At 45.8% G+C, this 26276-nt stretch overlaps 2 protein-coding genes across 7 annotated transcripts in view; one reads left to right on the top strand and one right to left on the bottom strand.

The window, feature by feature from the left end:
- The window catches only part of LOC310837988 (E3 ubiquitin-protein ligase TRIM11-like), a 1016249-nt gene that overhangs the window by 258634 nt on the left and 731339 nt on the right, over positions 1-26276 (top strand). The gene's annotated exons all lie outside the window — the stretch shown is intronic.
- Positions 701-20491, bottom strand: LOC310837237 (zinc finger protein 862-like). 6 transcript variants are annotated; one of them, XM_083723435.1, is made up of 9 exons: positions 20226-20491; positions 18113-18195; positions 16982-17108; positions 15636-15725; positions 13030-13215; positions 12702-12797; positions 6386-6433; positions 1635-3847; positions 701-1291 (listed from the first exon to the last, which is right to left on the bottom strand). In XM_083723435.1, the coding sequence occupies exons 1-8, from the start codon at positions 20371-20373 to the stop codon at positions 1755-1757; spliced, it is 2871 nt and encodes a 956-aa protein (XP_083579561.1). In that variant the 5' UTR covers positions 20374-20491; the 3' UTR covers positions 701-1291; positions 1635-1754. The 6 variants fall into 6 exon arrangements, with proteins under 6 accessions (XP_083579561.1, XP_083579562.1, XP_083579560.1 ...); XM_083723436.1 differs by having other exon boundaries at positions 701-1267; positions 1629-3847; positions 16982-17105; positions 20226-20487; XM_083723434.1 differs by having other exon boundaries at positions 701-1267; positions 1629-3847; positions 20226-20487.

Below are 26276 nucleotides of genomic sequence, written 5' to 3' on the forward strand. Positions count from 1 at the left end.
GCCTGGGGGACCATTGAAATTGCCCTATTAGAAGGACTTGTGGCTGATGTTCATCTTAAGGAACTGGGAAGGCCTTAATGTACTTAGGCTCAAGTGGCTTCGGGCTTTATTATATATCATTTAATATATATAACCAGATCTTTGAACCTGGCCTAGTAGTGACTCAGCAGCCAATGGGGCTCTCTGAGTAACCTGCTAAAATAACTTATGGGGTGGGTGTGTTTTATCCATGTAGGTCGCTTATGTTTGCAAATGGGACCATGCCCCCCTCCCTGCAAAAAATAAAATAAAGCGATCGTGGCCCCTGGATTATGTAACTTGCATGCATTGACATATATAAGAGAGATGCCCTCTGACATTTCTGTGTCAAACTCAAATGTACATAAGAGAAGATACTTGCACGTTATAGCAGTGACCCTCACTTTTCCCTGTTGTGGGAAGTAAATCTCCTTATCGTGATTGAAACTTAAATGAACTGTGTCAAACTCGCCAGCAAATCACTATAGCACAGGAATCCTATACAAGAAGCTGCACTGCCAAGTACAATTACTGTGACACACAACCTGGTGAATTATGCTTTAATGCTGTCACGTAAATCTGTCTAGCTTTACTCTACGAGTACCTGGCTGGAATATTTGGTCCTAGTTCCCACCAAAAGACCTTTGAGGTGAGAGTCCTGTATAAAAATTCCCAACATCAATTCATTTTGTAGCTATCTTGTATTTGCTGACGTCATTTCTTTACTGCCTTAGGTTGCAAACCCTTCCACAGCTGTGTGCAACAATAAAAACAAATCATACAAGTGTTTTGTTCTTTTTAGTACCCCTTGGTACCCAAAGCATTGCAACAAAATTTAAAACGACACCAATATTAACAACGTAGCCTTGAAAAATTAGCAAGGAAACGTAACAGGTGGAAGGATCTGTGTCAAGCCAAAGGCCTTGTAGGTTTTTTTTTCTTGTTTTTTGGCTTCTTTTAAGGATTGGCTTTGAAATTATTATTTTTTTACTAAACAAGGAAGCTGCCAGAGCATCCTGAGATAGTCACCAGGCCTGCTCAAAGCATCTGTTGGGCCCAGGACATTTTTCATGTGTGATCAACTATCCTCCCACCCTGGCCTGTGATCCAGATCCGTACAGGAACCCCTTCGAGCTCTGCACACCACAATGGGTTAATACTTGAGTTGCTAGGTAACCCCAGAGCCTTCGTTTCTGACCTGCTGCCTTTCGCTCAAACAAGGCTGTTCTCCCTTTTGAGCTTGGTTGGACTGACACAAGGGACACGGGTGGCGCTGTGGGTTAAACCACAGAGCCTAGGACTTGCCGATCGGAAGGTCGGCGGTTCGAATCCCCGCGACAGGGTGAGCTCCCGTTGCTCGGCCCCTGCTCCTGCCAACCTAGCAGCTCAAAAGCACGAAGTGCAAGTAGATAAATAGGTACCGCTCCAGCGGGAAGGTAAATAGCTTTTCCGTGTGCTGCTCTGGTTCGCCAGAAGCGGCTTAGTCATGCTGGCCACATGACCCGGAAGCTGTACGCCGGCTCCCTCGGCCAATAAAGCGAGATGAGCGCTGCAACCCCAGAGTCGGTCACGACTGGACCTAATGGTCAGGGGTCCCTTTACCTTTAGACTGACACAAGGGGAGGGGAGAGAAAAGGAAGGGGAGAACCAATCCAACTACAGGTCATATTCACACCCTGCACTGTGCTCCGAGCTGCATCCCATCAACGATGCACGTGAGGACAGGGGCCGAGTTGTCAACAACGACGGCCTGATGATGTTAAGTACCAGTGCTCGATTGCAGGCAACGGGTCAAAGTCCGGCACTGCCACCCCATTGACTGCTACCATCAGAAGAGAGTTTGCCACTTCGTTGGAAAGCTTCAACCTCTCGTAAGTCCTTATCAGGTTCATAACAGTGCAGCCCCGCTTACAGCTTCCTGTAGAGATTCGTAAGCATGCAGAAACGGAGGCGAGTTTGCTCAGCATAGGAAACGCTTGCCGCTCTGCAATGGCCTTCCTGCACAGCTCTGAAAACAAAAGGTCCTTGGCCACGTTTTTAAGCTCGGCCCATTCATCCAGCAGACTTTCCTCGCTGTAGCTGGGAGGGAGAGCGTACTCAAAACATTTCGCCATGGAAAGTACCTCGGTGTCTCCAGAATTGTCAAGGCAGCACCCAGCAGCAGGCCGGCACACGGTATCAAACACTTCTGTGCTTTTCAAGAGCTGGGGCGACGTCTCGCCGTCAAATCTCTGGTGCAGGTATTCCGCCCCGGTCAGGATGATTTTTGCCCGGTCCACTTGAAACCGGAACTCTCCCATCTCGACCACATCCAAGGAGACCCCTCTGAAAGAACCGTCTTTCACGGCGGCGTTAAACTCTTCCTCCTTCGGTCCCGGCTGTTGGAGGAGGTTTTGCAAGGCGAGGTAGGCAGCTTCTACAGCAGCAGTCACTTCCCCGAGCAAGACGCTTTCTCTCTGGAACACTTCCGAGAGGGGTTTGTAAACCTGAAGGAAGTCGATCAAGAAGTGGGAAAACTTGACAAAATGGAAGCTCCTCAAGAACGTCAACATGCCTTTCGCCTTCTGCCCCTCGTGGCTGCCGGATTTCGACAGGCGCTCAAGGTGAGCAACCAAAGCAGGCAGGCTTTCAAGAAGGACACATAGAGTTTGCCTTTTGCTCACCACCCACCTGACACTGTTTGACTCCATTAGTTTGGCCACCTTTTGGCCCAGGTGGGGAGCCGCACCCTGCAGCTCCCTCAGTCTTTCAGGAGAGGCTTGGAAAAACTTGAACATCGCCCTGATGTGCTTTTCGCAGTCCTTCACAAAGTCAACATCCCTGTAGCAGGCGCCGATGGCCGCATACTGAAGCTTGTGGGTGATACAATGGGCCGGGGACAGGAGAGGGATCACCTCTTGGAATTTGGCGACGAGCGCACTTTTGCAGGCCGCTATGCTGGCTGTGCCGCCTGTCGCAAGGCCCACGACCCACCTGGGTTTCCTGAAAGGGATCCGCAGCTCGTCCATGGCTGAAACGGCGGCAGCGAAGCAGGCGTCAGCGGTGTGGCCGGGCAAAGACACCAAGCAAAGGTACGACTCCTTCACTTCCGCTCTCTTGAGGTAGCGGATATAAATCGCCAGGCAGGGCTGGTCGGACGAATCCATGAAGCCGTCCAAGAGGAGGCAGGCGAAAGGCGAGCGGCAGATGCTGTCAAGTATCTCCTTCTGCAGTGTGTCCGCGATGCACCTTATGAAGAGGGTGCATGCCACCCTGTTCCTGTACCTGGGAATGATGGGGGCTCCCATGACTTGCAGGAGGTCCAGCGCTTTCTCGTAATCGTTCAGCGGCTTCGAGTGGTAAGCGATGTCGTAAGCGGCACTGAAAAGGTGCTCCATGTTCCTCAGCACGTGGCTGGACATCTTAGTCAAGCGCTCGGCCGCCGGAGTGCCATCCGGGTCCTCCTTAGCGGTCAGCGCTCGGACGCAGAGCTTGTGGGCATTGCTCTTGTTGTGGTGCTTCAGAGTCTCCACTTTGAACGGCCGGGTGTATCCTGTTACTAGTTTGGACACTGGGCCGTGAGCAGGCGGCTTCTCCTTGCACACCACGCAGTAGAGGGTGGTCTGCCCTTTGTCAGCCTCCAGCCATGGGAATTGAGAGAACCATGACTTTTGGATAGATCGGGGGCCTAGCGTCTTTCGGGCTGCTCCCGCTGCACCAGGTTCCCTTCCACAGCCCTCTGGATACAGGTTTGGAGGCCACACTTCCATCGGGGGACACAGCGAGAGGGCATAGTCATCCATCGGGTCTTTGTCGTCTGGGTCATCCACCATTTCAACCTTGATTATTCCTTTTGGAGAGAAATTGGAGGGATAATATAGGTTGGTTGGTTGGTGTTTTTAATTAGGTCAGGTTCCCAGTTAGCTAAGTACTACAGACCCCATTTTTCAAAATGAAATAAATACAGTGGTACCTCGGGTTACATACGCTTCAGGTTACATACGCCGCTAACCCAGAAATAGTACCTCGGGTTAAGAACTTTGCTTCAGGATGAGAACAGAATTCGTGCTCTGGCAGCGTGCGGTGCTTCAGGTTAAGAACAGTTTCAGGTTAAGAACGGACCTCCGGAACGAATTAAGTACTTAACCTGAGGTACCACTGTAATTATTATTATTATTCTATCCATTTAAACATATTTTAGTAACATTAGTTTAAAAAGAATCCTAGTTTTACAGTCTTTCTATACACTGGTGTTATATATACATTTCTTCAAGAAAACAATCATTTAATATATTACATCAAATCTATAGTTTTGTAAATTAAGTCATTTGAATTATAGCAGATGAAATTTAAAATCTTAACTAAATAACAAAATGCCATGCTGTGATGAAAATGAAATGTGATGCCATGAAAATGTGATACTGGGATATGTTTTAGGGTTATAAAGAAATATGTATGCTCATATTCAGTCAATAAACTTCAATACTTGGCACTTTATGAAAGGATGGCAGTTTTGCAGACTCGCTACTCCTTTGTTTGACGTCATAGTGCCATCCCCGACTATCAGTTTTTCTTTTTTCAGGGCATCAGATCAGAGCTTATTCTTATTATTCTTATTCTTATTATTTCTATGCCACCCATCTGACTGTTGCCCCAACAACTCTGGGCATCTCCCAACACAATAAAACATCAGCCTTTAAAAACTTCCCTGAACCACGGACCCCCTACTTTTGAAAATTTTGCTATCTCTATGGTAGTTTTTGTTATGTGAATGGTGCCACAGTTCCCCTGGGTGGGCTACACAGACCTCCTGTGATCCATGGACCACCAATTGGGAGCCATGAGTTAGATCATTAATGTGTTAACAACAAAAACCCCAGCTACCAACATAAAGTGGTAACTGACACCATTGCAACAAATTTTTGCAAGCCCTGTCATGGGTGTAGCCAGGATTTATGCGGGGGGGGGGGGGCAGGCTTCATGTTAGATGGGCAGAAGTATTTTTATTGATTTACTTGATCGGGGGGGGGGGCTGCCTCCCTTTCCCCCCCTTGGCTACACCCATGCACCCTGTGTATGTTAGAATTCCTGCTCCATAATTGCAGTCATGGGATTGTTGTCTATCACATGACGGTGTATATTTTGACTCCACAGAGCGGGAAGTGATGGAGACAGGATGTTTGTGTTACTGTGTTCCGTGAAGTGGGACTATTGTCCTTTGTTCTTTTTCTCTTTGCTGTCTGATACTAGAGAGAGAGGGAGCCATGTTGCAGTGCTCCGCAGTGGCGTAGTGTGGGTTGTCAGCACCCGGGGCAAGGCAAGTAATTTGCGCCCCCTAACCCGTGGATTTGCCCTAACCCCAGATGTTGCGTCCGGTGCGGCCAGCCCCCCCTGCACCCCCACGCTACGCCACTGGTGCTCCGTGTGTGTTTATATGTAAATAAAGCAGATTAGCCAAAATGCTGAGTTGCTGAGGTCTGTTACGCAAGTTGCACAAACTCTGCGGATCCCTAAGTGTGCCAGTGTCGGTTGGCATCGTTCGCTGTGATGTTCGGGCAGAAGAAAGCTTTTGAAGCTTCTGAACGAAAGACCAGGAGGGAGAGAACATGCCAGTCGGGCATGTGTCTCTGCCAGGATCCTACTCGAGTGTAGGACGAGCTCCGGACAGTGTAGGCTCTTCAAGTTCTAGCTAGGTGATTGTTGGACCTTCGAAGTGCCACCCGCTATGCATGATTTAATTTCAAACTATGTGGGCTAAAACTGGCCATCTGGTGGCAGGTGATAGACAGGTGAAGAAGAAGAAGAAGAAGAAGAAGAAGAAGAAGAAGAAGAAGAAGAAGAGGAAGAGGAGTTTGGATTTGATATCCCGCTTTATCACTACCCTAAGGAGTCTCAAAGTGGCTCACATTCTCCTTTCCCTTCCTCCCCCACAACAAACACTCTGTGAGGTGAGTGAGGCTGAGAGACTTCAGAGAAGTGGGACTGGCCCAAGGTCACCCAGCAGCTGCATGTGGAGGAGCGGGAAAGTGAACCCGGTTCACCAGATTACGAGTCCACCGCTCTTAACCACTACACCAAACAGGTGGGCAGTCCCACCCTCTTATCAAACTTGGCCTGCAGAGGTGAGTTTCCCAACTGCACCTTTGCTGCTGGCTTACCTGCCAGTTTTCTGGAAAGTGAGCAGAGAGCTCAGAGGACAAGGAGCAGCCACCAGCACTGATGGCCATAATACTAAGGAAGGCGGGAGGGGGACTTGTTGAGACACCCACCCACTCCATAAAAAAGGACTTGTGGCCCTGATAATACCCTCACCCATACACCATGCAAAGGGAAAAGAGACTCGACAAAAACAAGAGGGGATGAGACAGGTCACTTTATGGAAACTCACCTCCAAGGTAGCTCAGCTGAGGCACTGAAACCTCTGACATTAGGTAATCTGAGTGGATAGAAACAGAGCACAGTGGTACCTCGGGTTATAGACGCTTCAGGTTACAGACTCCGCTAACCCAGAAATAGTACCTCAGGTTAAAAACTTTGCTTCAGGATGAGAACAGAAATTGTGCTGTGGCGGCAGCAGGAGGCTCCATTAGCTAAAGTGGTACCTCAGTTGAAGAACAGTTTCAGGTTAAGAACAGACCTCCAGAACGAATTAAGTTCTTAACCCGAGGTACCACTGTATTTAAAAAATACTTAACTAGAAGGGAGGGAAAAGCTTATAGCCTCTGAACAAGCTTTATGAATATTGCTCTGGTACATAGAAAGCAGGGAATGATGACCCCAGAAGTGGCAGCTGTTATTATTAATTAGGTTTTTTTAATCCCCTCTGTCCTCCCAAAGGAGCTCAGGGTGTCAAACAATAAAAACGACATTTTTTTTAAAAAAAACAAAACCTGAGCCCAGTGAAGTCATTTTCATTTATGGATTTGGATTTACACCACTCCCTTCCACCAGTTCCCAGGGCAGCTAATTTATAAATAATAATAATAATAATAATAATAATAATAATAATAATAATAATAATAATAATAATAATATATTATTTATACCCCACTCATCTGACTGGGTTTCACCAGAATATGAAAAACACAATAAAACATCAAACATTAAAAACTCCTACATTTTTATTCCAGCATATATAAAAACCAAAAGTTGGAATTACAAATATTGCAATATAAAAGGTAAGTGGAAAAGCTGTCACTAGAAGTAAAACACCAAGCAGCATAAAAAAAGGATTCACAACAGGCTTGAGAAACTTGGAAAAATCAAATGATCTTTGCCTGGGGGCGGAGGCCAAAAGTGGCATCGAGACAGACACCAGGCAAGCCTCTCTGTGGGAACATTCTGTAATCTGGGAGCCACCACTAACTAGGCCTTTAGCCCTCTCTCTGCCTGCCACAGGCCAAATAGTCAGGCCATCAGAGGGGTTAGAAGTGTTGGTTTCTGCTTCCTTCACTGAGCAGCGAAGTGCTTGTCACAAGACAATGTTTACATTCCACAGTCAAGTGCTGTTGGGTTTTCTCACGGGAAAGGAGACTGGATGTGACGTACACTGGTTTCCTGTTTTTCACTGTTCTTTGCAGTTCAGTGCGATTCTCTCCGTGCTTTAGAGGAGAGAGGATGCCTTTCTCTGCTCCGGCAGAGGGAAAATGTTTTTCTGTAAATTACCAGCTTTGAAGTGTAAATAAAGTAACATAGAGCATGTTGGCACGTACTTTTCATCATTCCGCTGTGCACTGGACACTGCTTATCTCCAACATTTGGTTCCGGGCCCAGAAAAACGCAGTGTTTTGAGAATGGACTCCAGAAGTCGGGCTCTTGGCAAAGGAACAAAGGAGCAAAGAATTGGAGTGCCGGCAAAGGATCGGAATGCAGAGGGACAGATCGGAACGGAATCTGCTCTGCGCGTCAAGATGATTGATGAGGTATGTGCTACTGCTCCGGGCAGCCTGCCAGCTTCTAATTAATGGCTTTATGGCTGGACTTTGAACTTTTATAGCCGGTTTTGCCGTGGCACAGGCAAAAGGCTAGAAGGATAAATTTTTCCTATGCTGGGGGAAATCGAAAGTAAAGCAGCTGCAGCAGTGTCGCAGCATGAATTTAAGACAGCAGAGAGAACTTTCACTTTTGAACTTGCCTTTGGAATGCGGTTTGAAGCAGCTGCGGATAAGCAAAGCAGTTAAGCAGAAAGGCACAGGTTCACAGGCAGAGGCTGTTTTGAATTTGCTTTTGGATTGAAGCAGCTGTACACAGACGCAGCATGTATAAAGCAGCCTGATTTAAAAGCAGCAAAGATGACGCTAAAGGCTAATGCCAAAGTCATGATGGCCCTTCAGGATGCTTGTGGGATTCCTAAGCTCAATAGGAAGAACTATGCGGACTGGGTTCTCTATGCAGAGGCTATTCTGCGGAAAGAGGGTCTGTTTAAAGTTTTTACAGAGACCCCCCCAGCTCCAGTTACAGATGAATGGAAAGCTATGGATTCCAAGGCAAGGGGAACTCTTACGTTGATAGTATCCCCAGAAGAGCTCTGTCTGTTGCGTGATAAGACCTCAGCCAGAGAAATTTGGGACGCTTTGAGAGAGGCTCACTTAAGGACAGAAGCTGGGTCCACAATGTTTTACTTTAACAAGCTGCATAATATGGCTCTTGCTGAAGGTGGAGATGTGCGTATACATCTGATGGAGATGCAGAATCTGAGACATGAGCTGCAACAGAGAGGACTCAACTTTCCAGAGGAAGTGTATTCCTTTATGATACTACAATCTTTGGGTTCAGGTTGGGAGTCTGTTGTGACTCAGATTGCTGTACAGCCAACTGCTCAACTCAGAGTAGCCTGTGATACTGCCATGATTCAGAATGAAGCAGACCGCCAGGGTGATAGCTGCATGGGCAAGGGGGAGTCTTCACAGACGTCATCCCAGAGTGCAGTGGAACCACCAGATGGCGCCAAAGCTTTGAAGGCAGTGAAATGCTACTCGTGTGGACGTCTAGGCCATATGAAGAGGGAATGCAGATATCCCAGGGCCAAGACAGAGCAGTGAAGCGAAAGCTCATCGCGTGGAAAAGGCCGAGGCAAAGGCAAAGGTCCGGTGTCCAGGACAACGCAGCACAAGGCAATGGTCTCACGCTTCACTCCAAAGGTTGCAGAGGTCCAGAAGACGTCTAGATCTTTCTTCGTTGTTGATTCAGCGGCGACCCACCACATGTGCAACGATAAGCGACTGTTCGTGTCTTTTACACCGCAGGAAGGTGCGATTCACCAGGCGGATGACCACACAATTCCCAGTAAAGGCTACGGAACTGTTGTTCTTCACAGTTTGGACTTATCGATACAGGATGTGCTTTATGTGCCAGATGCCAAGCATAATCTGCTCAGCGTAGGACAGCTGAATGAGCGGAAAATTGACGTTTCCTTTAAGAACAAAAGGTGCATCATCACAAAGAAAAATGATTATGTATTGCATGCTGAATATGTTGATCGTTTGTATGTTTTGTATTTTGATGATGTTGTGCAGGATGACACTTGTTGCATTGCAGGTTCTAACAAAAGTTTGCATGCAGAATGTATTCACGATTTTCATCGAAAATTTGGTCATTTGCATTTTGAGGCAGTATCTAAAATGCCTGCCTTGGTTGAAGGTATGACTATTAAACCCTGCAGGTACCACATGAAGTGCAAGGCATGCGCAGCAAACAAAGTGAAAATGGCTGCGAAAGGTAAGGTGTCTAGTAGGCAAGCTACAGAACCATACCAGGTTGTTCATGCTGATTTGGTTGGACCACTAGCGCCCTCTTTGGGTGGAAACAAGTACTTCATGGTTCTCATTGATGCATTTTCCAGGTATATTTATGTGTACAATCTCAAGCAGAAATCAGAGGCTTTTCCAAGGTTCAAGGAATTCTGTGCTTGGTTGGAAAATGTGCATGGTAAGAAGGTAAAGACTCTTTTCAGTGATCGCGGGGGAGAATTCACTTCTCAGCAGTTTGAAGCTTTTCTGACTGAGAAAGGAATTCAACACGATTTGTCTAGTCCTCGCTCGCCATGGCAGAATGGACTTGCGGAACGAGCAAATCAGACATTGCTTCAAGGGTTAAAAACCTTGCTGCATGATGCCAATCTTCCAGAGAGTTATTGGGCCGAAGCTCTCTCATGTTTCACTTACAGTTATAATCGCAGGTTATCTTCAGCGATTGGTTGTACCCCCTATGAGAAGATGTTTGGCAAGAAGCCATACATCAAACACATGAAAATTTTTGGTTCTGACATGTGGGTTCACTCACCACAAAACTCCAAGTTAGACAAGCGTGGATTGCATGGTATCTTTCTAGGTTATCAGAAAGGGTCTTACAGAATAATGATGACTGACTCTAAGGAAATTAAGCTCACAAGAAGTGTTGAGTACAATGCCAAGTGGGGGGAGAATGTGGGAATTTTCCAATGTTATCCTGATGACAGTGATGAAACTGAGGATAGTCAAAAGCAACCGCAACAACCCACACCCACTGATGAAGGTTCTGATTCTGAGTCTGAAACTGAATCGGGTGATTCAGAGGATTTCAAGAGTGCGAAAGCCTCTATGCGACCCTCTGAAAGCTCTGATCAAGAATTGGAGGAACCATTGTTCACAATAGGTCACTTTTCTCCTAAGAAGGAAGAGGAGAGTGTTGAAGACTTAAGACTAATTCGTAGGTCACAGAGAGCAACAAAAGGCAGACCTCCAAAGAGATTTGCTGATGAGTTTGCTAAGATAGCAGTAACAGCTGTTAAAAGCTCCAAGAAGGTATTTGAACCTTCAAGTTTCCAAGAAATCCAGGATTTGGATTCAAAGGAAGCTGAGCCATGGTTAAATGCCATGAAGGCTGAGCTTGATTCCTTGGAAAGGAACAAAACATGGGATCTTGTTCCAGTAGTTCCAGGAATGAAACTGCTTGGAAGCAAATGGGTCTTCAAAGCGAAGACTGATCAAAATGGCAAGATAGTCAGACACAAAGCCAGATTGGTAGCCAGAGGTTTTGCACAGGTACCAGGTGAAGACTATCACGAGACCTACTCACCCACCGTGAGGTATGAGAGCATTAGGCTTATGCTCAAGCTAGCTGCAGAAGAGAATCTACACATTAGTCACCATGATGTGAATACAGCTTTTCTGTACGGATCTCTAGATGAATCACTTTATATGCTTCCACCTGATGGCGTACAGGTAAAACAGGGATTTGTTTGTGCTCTGAAGAAGTCCCTTTATGGTCTCAAACAAAGTGCACGGTGTTGGCACACAAAACTCACTGAAGTATTGTTTTCTCTAGGTTTTGAGCAAGGGAAATCTGATCCATGTGTATTTGTCAAAGAGGAGGGGCAAAAGAAACTGTATTGTTTGTTTTATGTTGATGATCTTTTATTCTTTTGGGAAGATGTCACAATGTACAATAACGCCCTAGCTCAACTGAAAGAGCACTTTGACATAAAAGATCTTGGTGAGGTAAACAACTACCTATCTCTGGAAATAGAGAGAGATCAAGATGGTAACATTCTAGTACACCAGTCACGTAAAATTGCTGATGTGTTAAGCAAACTAAACCTGATGGATGCTAACCCTGTAGACACACCGATGACAACAGGTTATCAGGTAGATGACACTGGAGAAGCATTTTCTGATACTACACTGTACAGAAGTGTGCTAGGCAAGCTAAACTTCATTGCCAGATGTTCAAGACCAGACATTGCTGTTAGCTGTAATTTGCTAAGCAGACAAGTCAACAATCCTACTGTTAAGGATTGGAAAGCTCTGAAACGCATAGCGCGGTATTTGAAAGGCACTATGCATTACAGACTGAGATTTAACAATCAGAAGTCTGGTGGTCTTGAGATATTTGCAGATGCAAGTTTTGGAAGTGACACTACAGACAGGAAAAGTACGTCTGGAGTTTGCTATAAGTACAATCAGGGTCTATTTGATTGGTCATGCAAGAAGCAAACAACAGTTAGCTTAAGTACTTGTGAAGCTGAACTGAATGCACTGTCTTATTCACTTAAGGATTGTGAATGGTTGTTACAATTGTGCAAAGACATGAAAATTCCTGTCAAATGTCCAATCCAGGTTTACCAGGACAACAAAGCATGTTTGGCTTTGCTGAATTCTGAAGGTTGTAAGCAAAGCACAAAGCACTTGCAATTGAAGTTGCAACATGCTAGGGAACGTATTCAAAAGGGACTCGTAACGGTGTCCTATATGCCAGGTAATAAAATTCCTGCTGATGTATTGTCCAAGATTGTATCAAGGGATCAACACTGTACCTATGTGCAGAAGTTGGGTTTGTACTAATATTGTACGAACACGCTGCCCAGTGATGTTCACAGAAAGGGGGAGGATGTTGGTTTCTGCTTCCTTCACTGAGCAGCGAAGTGCTTGTCACAAGACAATGTTTACATTCCACAGTCAAGTGCTGTTGGGTTTTCTCACGGGAAAGGAGACTGGATGTGACGTACACTGGTTTCCTGTTTTTCACTGTTCTTTGCAGTTCAGTGCGATTCTCTCCGTGCTTTAGAGGAGAGAGGATGCCTTTCTCTGCTCCGGCAGAGGGAAAATGTTTTTCTGTAAATTACCAGCTTTGAAGTGTAAATAAAGTAACATAGAGCATGTTGGCACGTACTTTTCATCATTCCGCTGTGCACTGGACACTGCTTATCTCCAACAAGAAGCACTTACCTTGATGTTCTTGTGTCCCTGGCTGATTCTGGCTAAAAGCAGATTCTTTGCAGGAAGCGGTTTCTTGGATTAAGTGGGAGTTTGGCACAAGGTGTCCTGCAAGGAAGCAATGTTTGCATATTTAGACTCGTGGGGTAGGGATCGATTGATCTGTTCCACCAAACACAATCTCACCATGGGGTAAATTAACATCTCTGCATGCAAAACGCTGGGAGACCCATTGCGTCCCTACCCACCCACCTGGGACCCCTATACTATACAGGCTCTCTTTTCACCTCCCTCACGACAAGGTTTTGGGCAAGTTACACCATCTCCATGTTCTGCTTACTCTGGTGAGTTTTCTGGTGCAAGGTCAGATTCTTCCGCAAGGCAAACCTCCGCCTGCAGTCGGAGCATTCATAAGGCTTCTCTCCCGTGTGGGTCCTCATGTGCCCGATGAGAGCATATTTGGAAGAGACTATTTTCCCACACAGAGGGCAGCTTGCTTTTTTCTTCGCCGTCTTCTTTTCACTTGCTGTTTTAAAGCAAGAGGAGGAAAAACAGGAAGCTGTCTTAGACAATAACGCAAGGAGATCTTGCTGGACCTAGTCCAATATCTGTCAGTTTGCATTTCTTAGCGCATAAAGTATTGATCTGATATGTAGAGATCTTTCCCATTCTGAATAATACAAGAGGATTCTAGAAGCTAGTAGAAGCTTCTCTGTGTGAAAGAAGCAGACAGAAAGGTCATGATTGTTTGGGTTATACCTTCTGGGAAGCTGGTTTGAACTAGTTCTCTTATCTCTTCCAATTAAGATCATGCTGACTATAAATATAGGCCAAAGGGAGCCTGGGGTTTACTTTCTCTTTCTCTCTCTCGCCCTTCTGGTGTGGTGTTCAGTACATAGTACAGTGGTACCTCGGGTTAAGTACTTAATTCGTTCCGGAGGTCCGTTCTTAATCTTAAACTGTTCTTAACCTGAAGCACCACTTTAGGTAATGGGGCCTGCTGCTGCTGCTGCGCCACTGCAGCACGATTTCTGTTCTTATCCTGAAGGAAGGTTCTTAACCCGAGGTACTATTTCTGGGTTAGTGGAGTCTGTAACCTGAAGCGTATGTAACCCGAGGTACCAATGTATGCTTAGTGTTAAGTTTTAGGCTTGTTATAAGTTTTGTAAGTGCTGCAACTGGATTTTTATGGACTGTGCCAATCCTGAATGTACAGTGGTACCTCAGGTTAAGTACTTAATTCGTTCCGGAGGTCCATTCTTAACCTGAAACTGTTCTTAACCTGAAGCACCACTTTAGCTAATGGGGCCTCCTGCTGCCACCGCACTGCCGGAGCACGATTTCTGTTTTCATCCTGAAGCAAAGTTCTTAACCTGAAGCACTATTTCTGGGTTAGCGGAGTCTGTAACCTGAAGTGTATGTAACCCGAGGTACCACTGTATTTGGATTTGTGACCATTACGATCATTTGCCTTCGGTAGAAAGTAAAGCTCTGCTGGATGAAATACAATCGCCTCTGGTCTATTTTGGGGGACTCTGCGACATGTTTTAAGGTTTTCCTCCATACATAGGACAACATCCTGTCCGTACAGGTGCCACCCAGACAACTGTAGGACTCCCACAAGTAGGACCCGAGCACAAGACCACGCTCTCCTGCTACAGTTTCCAACAACTGGCCCTCAGAAACATCACCGCCACCCATCATGAAGCCCAACCATAGTCATCATGGTTGGCAGCTGTATAGGGAATTAAACAATTTATCTACTCTAAAAAGTAGAGACATCACCTTGCCAACAAAGGTCCGTATAGTAAAAGCTATGGTTTTCCCAGTAGTGATGTATGGAAGTGAGAGCTGGACCATAAAGAAGGCTGAACGCTGAAGAATTGATGCTTTTGAATTATGGGGCTGGAGGAGACTCTTGAGAGTCCCATGGACTGCAAGAAGATCAAACCTCTCCATTCTGAAGGAAATCAGCCCTGAGTGCTCACTGGAAGGACAGATCCTGAAGTTGAGGCTCCAGTACTTTGGCCACCTCATGAGAAGAGAAGACTCCCTGGAAAAGACCCTGATGCTGGGAAAGATGGAGGGCACAAGGAGAAGGGGACGACAGAGAACGAGATGGTTGGACGGTGTTCTCGAAGCTACCAGCATGAGTTTGACCAAACTGCGGGAGGCAGTAGAAGACAGGAGTGCCTGGCGTGCTCTGGTCCATGGGGTCACAAAGAGGCGGACACGACTAAACGACAACAACAATGGCTGCCATATTTCAGAAAGTGAAGTTCCAGACAGAAAAGTTCTTGAGCTTTTTTAGGCAAAGTTGTCGAGCTTTCCTTGCAGTGGAAGACAGGAGTGCCTGGCGTGCTCTGGTCCAGGGGGTCACGAAGAGTCGGACACGACTAAACGACTAAACAACAACAATCTACCCTGCCTAGGATTGTAGCCCCTTGACTGGCAGGAGCTCTGCAGTTGATGCTTGTTCCCACTGCCTGCTACTTGAGCCTTCACTAGAAATACCAGGAATTGAACGAAACATATGCTCTTTCACTGAACTTCCATTCTGCAAGCCCCAACAACAGAGATGGGGAACCTGTGGCTTTCAAGATATGGCTGGACTCTGATTCCCATCAGCCTGGGACACCTTTCCCTTGGTGGTTTCCTAGCTGGTTCCTCCCACCATTCCTCCATGCCTATCCAGCCCATGGCAAGAGCAGAGACAGTGGAGGCAGGCAGACAGAAGGGAGGAAATCACACAGGACTAAAAGGAACAGTAAAGGGGGAAACCCTGAGGGAGATAGTGAGAATGTTTTCAAACAAGTTCAGCATCTCACAGTTAAACTGCTAGGTTTCGCATGCCATTGAGGGAACAGATGCCTCCCCCAATTTTCAAGGAGGCAATATTCCACAGCGGGCCCCATTGGGCCTCCCCATGCCTGCAGCAGGCCTCACCTGTGATTGCTTTTTCTCCCATATCTTGAACCCAGGGCTCCGCTCCTTGCTCCAGCCAGAAGATCAGGGTCGGTTTGGGAACTGGAAAACCTGTTTGGGAGCAAGGCAGGAGAAAAGAAAAGGGTCATGAGGAAGACAGTGGCACAAGAAGCAAGTATAATACAGATCCCTATGCAAACTTTTAACCTCCCTGGAAGTTTAAGGAGCAGAAGCAAATGGAAATGTGTGCAACAGACAGTGCAATCGTATGCATGTATACTCAGAAGTCAACCCCACTGGTCTCAATGGGGTTTTCTCCTGGGCAAGTATAGGATTGCAGCCTTACGCTGGTAAGACCTTGTTGCTTATCTTCTTTCCCCCAAAAAACAACACACACCGTGACTCCTCTAACTCTGCTGATCACTCACTCTGCACCACGCAGGAGTGAATGTCACTATAATGTAAAAATGAATTCAGCCATCTGTGCAAAAAGGCAACATTGGTTTGGCAGGATGCAATGATTAATGGAATAATCTCTCTTTCATAACTTTATAATTCAGGGTTATCATGTGAAAGCATTCATGCAAAATGTAATTCACTTTGGGAATGCATTCATTGCTACAGGATGTCTATTAAGCTTAGCAAATTAAAAAAACAACAACCACTATCTAGTCTGGAATAATAATAATACTAATACTACTACTACTACTACTACTACTACTAATAATAATAATAATAATAATAATAATTTATTGTTTATACCCCGCTCATCTGGCTCGGCTTCCCCAGCCACTCTGGGCGGCTTCCAACAAAATATTAAAATACAGTAATGCATCAAACATTAATAGCTTCCCTAAACAGGGCTGCCTTCAGATGTCTTCTAAAAGTCTGGTAGCTGTTTTTCTCTTTGACATCTGATGGGAGCATGTTCCACAGGGCGGGCGCCACTACCGAGAAGGCCCTCTGCCTGGTTCCATGTAACCTCACTTCTCGCAGCGAGAGAACTGCCAGAAGGCCCTCGGAGCTGGACCTCAATGTCCAGGCTGAATGATGGGGGTGGAGACACTCCTTCAGGTATACTGGGCTGAGGCCGTTTAGAGCTTTAAAGGTCAGCACCAACACTTTGAATTGTGCTCGGAAACGTACTGGGAGCCAATGTAGGTCTTTCAAGACCGGAGTTATGTGGTCTCGGCGGCCGCTCCCCATTAATTAAGTGGCCATTTATTGGCATCTGTACCATACATTCTAATAACCAGTGTTGTGCTTTCCACATATACATTTAGATCTTTTACATAAATAAAACTGCTGGGAGACACGGGCAATTCAGAGTTTCCCAGGTCCTGTGAGCTTGGGAAATAGTTCTTTACCCAGGGAGGCCATGTTCTCGTAGTTCTCTTGCATGACCTCCTTGTACAAGGCTTTTTGCTCTGGCTCCAGCAAATCCCACTGCCCCTTTGTGAAACAGATGGCCACATCCTCAAAGGTCACCAGCTGCTGGAAGGAAAGGAAACAAAGCTCAGCCTCAGGCACACCACCAAAAAAAACTTCACACCTGAACCAAAACAGAGGAACAACAGATGCAACTCCCTGCAACTTGGAAAAAATGAGACCTGGCCTGTATATGCAGCAGGCAAAATAGGCTGCACGACTGCAAATGTGGGGGGGGGGGGAGGTGTTTCTTCAAAAAATATCACCCTACATTAAGAGTCACCTGCAACAATAAAAACAACAATGGACTAGCAGGCAAAGGGCCAAGTTGACTTTTCTTCTACATGCAGGGTGTGGTGTTTCTGTAAATAAATAAATAAATAAATAAATAAATAAATAAAAATAATAATTTATTATTTATACCCCACCCATCTGGCTGGGCTTCCTCAGCCACTCTGGCCAGCTTCCAACAAAATATTAAAATACCGTAATGCAGCAAACATCAAAAGCTTCCCTAAACAGGGCTGCCTTCAGATGTCTTCTAAATGTCAGGTAGTTGTTGTTCTCTTTGACATCTGGTGGGAGGGCATTCCATAGGGCGGGCGCCACTACCGAGAAGGCCCTCTGCCTGGTTCCCTGTAACTTGGCTTCTCGCAGTGAGGGAACCGCTAGAAGGCCCTCGGTGCTGGACCTCAGTGTCTGGGTAGAACGATGGGGGTGGAGATGCTCCTTCAGATATACTGGCCCGAGGCCAGTATAATGGAAGCATTAATGGAAGTATTACAAAAATGGTATTCCCACTGGGATCAATGTTCTCCCATTTTATTCTATTGTATGCAATTTCTCCCTGTGTGTGTGTGTGTGTGTGTGTGTGTGTGTTTGTGTGTGTGTGTAGGAATTTAGGGTGGGAGATGAGGAAGATGGTGGGACAGTGATAGCAGACTACATCTGGTTCCACAGATTAAAAACAGACTTGTAAAAGGGGCTTTGAAGCTTCCTGGTCAAATGAGTGAGAGGGGGTTGGGGTTTCTCCCATGTAGCCAAAAACCGTGCCATGGTAGACCACACACCTGGGCCGACTCTACCGCAGCAACGTCCTTTTCCCAAGGAGGAGATGTTGACCTCAATTGAAACACGGAACACTTTTCAGAGCCTGTGTGAACAAGAGACAAAACTGAGGACACATTTTGGGTGAAATTGATTGATTTTTATTTATAAAAATATTTATATGCCACTATTCGCAGTGGTTTACGAAAGCTATATGTAAAACCATACAATAAGAACATTTAGATAAGAAATGCACTAATTATTATGGCAGATGTGTTCTTAATTTTCTGCATAAACCTGATGGAATGGAAAAGCTTTGAACAGGTGCTTAAAGGTTAAAACGGAAGGTTCCAGCTGAATCTCTATTGGCAGAGTATTCCACCACACAGGGCTTATGATACAAAAGGCCTAATTTCTTGTTGTCAAATGAGCCTCGACAACTTGGGGAACAACCAACGATGCTCTTGCAGATGATCTCAGTGACTGAGGGTTCCTTGAGATACCCTGGACCTAAGATGTTCAGTGCTTTGGCTGACTAACAGTCTATGTCCTTTTAAATGTGTGGGTATTGGTTTGGTTTGTTTTCTTCTTTTTTATTATTATGTACTTTATTCTGAATTTTTATGTTGTGGATGAAGGGCAATATACAAATTTAATTAAGAATAATAAATACACATTTTCTCAAAATATTTGAAGCTGATAGGAATGAAAGGCACAGATTTTCCAAGGGTTTGGTGTCTCCGCTATGCGAGTGTGACGGGAAAACAGTTGAATCTCTTCCACATATAATGTTCAACTGTCCCTTACATAGCATAGCCAGGACTAAATTCCTGGGTCCTGCTTTACTGCGCTTGGTTGGCAGGCCTGTTGAGTCACATGCCGCACTGCTTTTGCAGGATACAGATCCTTCTGTAACTCTGCAGGTGGCGAGATTCCTGAATGCGATTATCTCACACACAAAAACCACCAAAAAACAACATCAACAACAAAAACTAATCGGACAGTTATGATGAGAGTGCATGACGGATCTCGTCTCCAGTTCTCCTTTTTCTGTGAACCGTCCCTTGGATCTTTCCGGGCCCCAAGCTGTTATTTGTCACTGCTCAATGACCCACCCTTGCATCGTGGTGTTCCCCTTCTGTTGTTAGATGTATTGGTTTTTATGTTTCTGTGCTTTTATGTTTGTACATATTTTATGGGCTAATAGCCGTAAATAAATTTGATTGAGAAGGGGTGGGACACAGGAGCAGCAAAGCATTATTAATACTGTTTTGCCCTTGAGCAAAACAGCAAGATATGAAAAGACCTGAAGAGACAGCAACAGTCAGGTTCCCCTTCCGTTTTTGCAGAAACCAAGAGGCATTGTGCCTCTCAGCCTAGTCTACCTTGCGGGGTTCTTGTGGGGATTAATTGAAGAGGCGGGGGAATCCATATGCACCACACCACCTTTGGAGAAAAAGGAGGGGTAGGAATGCAAATATTGTTAGTCAGTAAAGAGAAAAGAGAGACCCTTTAGTTTGACGCAGCCCAGCTCCTCTCGCCTTTTGAAACGACAGGGGCGCAGGATTGCTCTATGTCCCCTTCAAGCGCCTAACACAAATTGCTAATGAATGAAAAGAATTTCAGCGGTCCCGGAAGGCAAGCAGTCGACTCTTTCCAAGATTTTTGTCTGCAGGTATGAAACCAACAAAAACACCACTGAGCGGCGGGGATGTGGGTGGGGGACAAGAATGAATGGACGGACATTGAGGGGGTGATGCGCCCCTGAAACAACCGGAGCTTGGAGCAGGCAGGATTTTATCCAAATGAAGTCCTTTTCTCGTTTTAGAGTCGAGGTGAGATCTTTGCTTTGGGGGTGCCACTACGACACTAGACTGTGCCGGATCCTTCCCCCATATGAATTCCCCCAAACAATAAGCCTCTCTCCATCCCATTCTCCGCCGCCGCCCACACCCCACATATTTCTATCCCCATATTTCGCTTCCTTGCTTATCACCACCGCACGTCGAGAAAGACAAAAGGCAGCCCGGGAGCCGACGACGCCACCCCTAAACCGCAAAAAGAAGCCTTACATAAATGAAAAGTGCATTGAACCCGATTCTCCCCTTCATTCCCCTGCGCTGGATCACTGCTTGCCTGCAAAGCTGAACCCATCAGTGCAGTCCCGCAGCTCCTCCGGGCCGCGCTCTGCTGCCATCGGGGGCGCATCGGGTGGCTCCCAGGCAGGGATCCCTCCAGCAAAGGGATCGCCCCTCTTTCCTGAAGCGGCGGCGACCCACTCCATGGCTCCGGCTCTGCATCCGAAGCTCGGATCCACTAAAACACACACGCTGGAAATCTATGGGCTACGGCCGCCAGGCGCCCCCTTTCCTGCGGCCGCATTGGAGGCGCCGAGAGCAGCCGGCCTGGTCCCGGGGAATTCCGGGAGTTGTAGTCTCCGAAGCTCCACCCTTTCCCCACTAGTTAATCTGATTCAATTCAGCGCCACCGAGATGCTGGTGGTGCTGATGCTGTAGGCAAGCAGCCCTGCCGTTTATAAAAGCTGCCAAAATGAAAGGTAAGGGAGCGAGCGGTCATTGATCCTGTCACCTGCATGACAAAGAATGGATAATTCCCACTGGAAGGGGACGTCGGAGACCATGCAATGTTTTTTTGTTTTGAAAAAGCAGGTGCGTAATAGGTCCCGTTTTCTTCTCCGCCTGAAATGGTTAGACACGCTTTCAAGGTGGGACATTAGAAGCTACCCATCAGCTTGCGCAACCGGCAAGGCAATGTGGCACATTTTCATCAGCCTAACACAGTTTTAAGGTCCATTCGTAAGTACAGATTCGTAAATATGCTTCAGTTGCAGTTTTGAAAACACCTCCGGTTAAAATATCAAAGTGTTTATTTTATTCATTTAAGATAAAACTTATACTGTATACCACTTGAGTGTAATAAAAACTAAGCAACCCACAAGAATTGTTATTAAAATCATCCATAAAAATAGTTGGACAAAAATAATTAAAACATTTGAAAGATAATTAAAATAACAGCAAGAGATTAAAACATGTCAATGTCTACATGTCTGGGTAAAGGGACCCCTGACCATTATGTCCAGTCGCGGACGACTCTGGGGTTGCGGCGCTCATCTCGCTTTATTGGCCGAGGGAGCCGGCGTACAGCTTCCGGGTCATGTGGCCAGCATGACTAAGCCACTTCTGGCGAACCAGAGCAGCACACGGAAACACTGTTTTTACCTTCCCACTGGAGCGGTACCTATTTATCTACTTGCACTTTGACGTCCTTTCGAACTGCTAGGTTGGCAGCAGGGACTGAGCAACGGGAGCTCACCCCATCACGGGGATTCAAACCGCCGACCTTCTGATTGGCAAGACCTAGGCTCTGTGCTTTAACCCACAGTGCCACCCGCGTACCAACACGTCTAGGTAGGCTTGCCTTAATAAAAGTGTTTTCAGCGGGTGCCGAAGAGTATAGCAAAGGTGCTGATGTCAAGTGGCAGGGAGTTCCAAAGTGCAGGTGCTGTCACACAAGATCAATTTCTTATAAGTGCAGAATGCATGTTATAGGGTACATGTAACAGAACCAGTTCCATAGAATGAAGCAGTATTGGGTAAACTGTTGATATGTAGAGGCCACAAACAATGCATTTTGCTCCTATTGGCCATTGATTTTACTTTGACATTGTTGCTGTTTTTAACTTGACAACATACGTCTCAAAGGTTGGGACATTGTTACTTTTGTTTGCTTTTATATTTGTAAGCCTTTTTGAGAAACTACTGTGTGGAAAGCAGAGTATAAATTGTAAAAACAAAGTAAGTATGTACAATGTCCATAAAATGAGTGATGTCTCCAGGCAGTGTTGAAAATAGCATTCAGTAAAAATGAATTGGATCCACTACGCACTTTGCTATAGCATCAGTGTGGACGTGACCTTTGTGTTTGCACGCATATACACTCACTCACACACATGTAAAATTCCAGAGTTTAGATTAAGGACAAGTAAATTCAAGAGCGGGGAGGCAATGATGTGCAGGCCCCCCCATATGTGTGTTTGTAACCACCCCACATTGTGCAAGACAATAATCAGTTAAAGGGCACATTCTGGCTTGGAGCAGGAGCAGGGGGGGACGTGAGGGGAATGCAGAGTAGGGTCATTGAGGAATGTAGCCTGGGGATATAGGATGTGGCCTGGGAAGAGTTCCAAGGGCCAGATTGAGAGGCCCCTGGGGCCACATTCAGCCCCTGGGCCTCAGTTTCCCCGCCCCTGTCCTACAGGCAGTTGACATCTCCTCCAACCAAGCTGCTGAAGAGAAGGGTGAATCCAATCAACAGGGATTCTAGAAAGTTAAGCAGCACATTTGAGAGATAAGGTAAAAGGTAAAGGTACCCCTGCCCGTACGGGCCAGTCTTGACAGACTCTGGGGTTGTGCGCCCATCTCACTCAAGAGGCCGGGGGCCAGCGCTGTCCGGAGACACTTCCGGGTCACGTGGCCAGCGTGACATCGCTGCTCTGGCGAGCCAGAGCCGCACACGGAAACACCGTTTACCTTCCCGCTGGTAAGCGGTCCCTATTTATCTACTTGCACCCGGAGGTGCTTTCGAACTGCTAGGTTGGCAGGCGCTGGGACCGAGCAGCGGGAGCGCACCCCGCCGCAGGGATTCGAACCGCCGACCTTTCGATCGACAAGTCCTAGGCGCTGAGGCTTTAACCCACAGCGCCACCTGCGTCCCCTCATTTGAGAGATAGCTACACTGATTTTAACACTGCACGTGTTTCTTCCATTGAGAAATGAAAGTTGTTTAGATACTTTGGTGAAATACACTTCTTTTCTGACTAGAGTGAACCTGCTGGAGTCTCTGTTTTTAGCCAAGTGAAGACTGGTCTCTAGTTTTCCATGCTGATGGGTGCTAAGTGCCACCCATCAGGAAATAAAATGTTGCGGACTTCCGGAGGCGGCGCGAACGGTAATGGCTGCCCTTTCCTAACCGGGAGAGGGAAGCTACGCTGGAAAAGGGTCGTCCGCTACGGCGAAGCGGAGACCCATTTTGGAAAACCGCAGGCAGCGGAAGCCTGCGGTCTCGGGACCCGGCGGGCGCCAGGAGCTACCCCCGAAACGTTGAGGGAACCCCGTAAGGGGCTCCGGATCGCAGAGGGGGTAGCGGCGCTGTGGGTCTATGCGCATTCAGCGGAGCGAAGCCGCGCTGCCGTTGCCGGTGAGCGCCGACCTTTCTTCCTTCAACACAAGATTCTAAAACGCAACAACCCGTGAGTAATTGAGGACCTTATTAAATTTCGGGACTAAAAATATTGAAAATAAGCTGAAAGCGGAGAGACGAGGAAAAGGAAGTCCGTCCTCCGCAGCCATTGACTTTTAAAGCAAAGAGCAGGAGGAGTGGAGGCATAGAGAGAACTTTTGACAGCTCAGATTGAGCACCCGCAGAAATTACTTTTCCCTTTAAAGACTGTAAGCAATTGATTTTTGGACTTTTATTAGGACTTATATACTCCTTTCTTTGTGGATTACAATTCTGCTTAAGAAGCCCAGGTGTCAGAACTGCCTGAGCAGTAGAACTGTCAGACTGCAAATTTGGATACATTCTATTTAAACTTTGAGACAGTCTGAGGGAGTTCAGAATGGTTACGTTCTTGCATTTTGGAACTCCAGTAAGCACAACTTGAAATATTGTGGCAAACTTAAAACCAACTCTGCTAAAACTACTTTTGTGAAGATCCCTAAGTATTGGTTCAGATTTCGTATGTGGAATGGACTCTTCTTCCTAGGACATTTTATGCTCCCCCTAGAGGATTGAGGATTTACAACAAAAACATTGTTTTACTTTCTATTTCCCGGCCCTCTGTTTGATTGCTACCACCTGGGCCGTAGCTTTCCCATGGGAATAACTCAGCTTGACCTTGACTGCTAGATAACTTTGGAATGAGTGGCGCAAAAAGAAAGGGATTAAGAACCAGACAAACAACTCTGACAACCGTAACTGCAGCCTCACAAGCACGCAGATCATCTGTGCCCACTTTGCCCTCGGAGGAAAAAGTTACCTCCCTGTCACAGGCAGGGGAGGAAGAAACTGAGGATTTACAACTAGAAGAGATGGCCTCAGGAGGATCTGGTTCTGTATTAGAGAGAATTCTTGAGAAATTGGAGTCTTTGGAGAGGAAAGTTGATCAACAAACTGCGAAAATTGACCTTAATACAGAAACTTTAAACAAATTATCTGGGCAAGTTGCACAGAATGCACAAGCAATCGGACAACTGAAGGAGGCTGCAGGTGAAAATCAGAAACTGGCCGAAGAGACCAGCCAAAGAGTGGGAGAGTTGGAAAAAGAAGTAAGGCCGCTCAGTAAGCAGGTTGGGGAACACCAGACCTATCTCTCCATGTTGGAACTTCGGAACAGGGAGATTAATTTAAGGATAAGATCGATACCAGAAGTGGAAGAAGGTAATCTAGCTGAGTTTCTGACCAAAGAATTCTCCAAGTTCTGGGGTCTAGAGGAGGAAGACTTTAAAATTGTGTCAGCCTTCAGACTTGGAAGACTTACAAAGAGAGAAAGGCCCAGAGACTGTTTGATTACGTTGAGATCAAAGGAGGAAAGGGACAAGATTTTGGGCCTGCACTACGGAAGCTCCTTGAACATTTCGGACAAAAGAATTGAGATTTTTAAGGACATTCCTAAACAGCTGTTGGATCTTAGATCTGAATATTTGGACTTAGTAAAACTGCTGAGAAGTAACTCAATCATCTTTAGGTGGGACTTTCCCCAAGGACTATCTTTTACCTTTAGAGGGAAGAAGATTAAAATTAGAACTTTGGAAGATAGGGATAAGTTTTTGACTGCCTACGGAGAGGACCTTCATAAAGGACTTGAACTACCCTCAGGGTCTGAACCACCACAGGTGCCTGTACCTCAGAACCCTGAAGACCCACAGAACAAAACACCATCCCAAGGAAACTAAACAGATCTATCCAGGATGTCTCTGCAACTTTTAAGTTGGAATATAAATGGCTGTAACAGTCCGGAAAAAAGGAAGAAAATCTTTCACATATTAAAAAAGGAGCAACTAGACATTACTTGTTTACAAGAAACACATGTGACTAGGCTCCACAGAAAAATATTGGTAAATAAAAGGTTAGGCCAAGAATTTATATCTTCGGACTTAGTTAAGAAGAGAGGAGTGGTGATATATGCAAAGGAGAGCCTCTCACCAAAATTTTTATTTAAAGATGAACATGGAAGAATTTTGGCAATTGAAATACAGCACCAAGGAGAGAAAATTTTGATATTAGGAATCTACGCTCCAAATGAAGGGAAATCAGAATTCTACAAGAAGTTGCATGAGATTATGCTGGATTATCTGGACTATGATAACATCATTATGATGGGAGATATGAATGGGATCGTTTCTACAAACATGGATAGGTCACAAAGCCAAAAGGTTACTAAAGAAGGCAGACTACCAAAGACCTTTTTTGAAATGACAGACAACATGGACTGGATTGATATATGGAGGACAAAGAACCCCTTAGGGAAAGAAGGAACATTTTTCTCTGAAGCCCAACTGACTTGGACAAGAATTGACCAAATATGGATTTCTAGAGGTCTGGCTCCTAAGGTGAAGAAAGTGGAAATCTGCCCAAAGACCTGCTCCGATCATAACGCGTTGAAAATGGACATGACATTATTACCAACCGGCTCCTTTAGATGGAAGATGAATGACAACTTGTTTAGAGATCAGGAGATTATCAAGAAGGCCGAAAAAACAATAAAGGACTATTTTGAGATAAATTTGAACACTGCTGTGGAAAAAAGAACAATCTGGGACGCAAGCAAAGCTGTGATGAGAGGGTTCTTGATACAACAGAACGCCATAAAGAAAAGACTACAAAATGAGAAAAAGGACAAGATTTTGGGGAAAATTAAAGAGTTAGAGAAGAAACTAAGAGTAAACCCGAAGTCACAGCCGATTTTGAGAGAAATTAAACTTCATCAGGCACAATATTCCAAACTGATAAATCAGGAAATAGAATGGAAGATTAAATCAATGAAACAAAAAACATTTGAATCGGCTAATAAATGTGGGAAACTGCTGGCTTGGCAGTTGAAGAAGAGACAAAAGCTGAACATAGTAACAAATTTGGAAATAGAAGGAAGGAATATTCAGAACCCGG

The sequence above is a fragment of the Podarcis gaigeae genome, assembly GCF_964106915.1.
Source record: "Podarcis gaigeae genome assembly, chromosome: 2".
Classification (NCBI taxonomy): Eukaryota; Metazoa; Chordata; class Lepidosauria; order Squamata; family Lacertidae; genus Podarcis; species Podarcis gaigeae.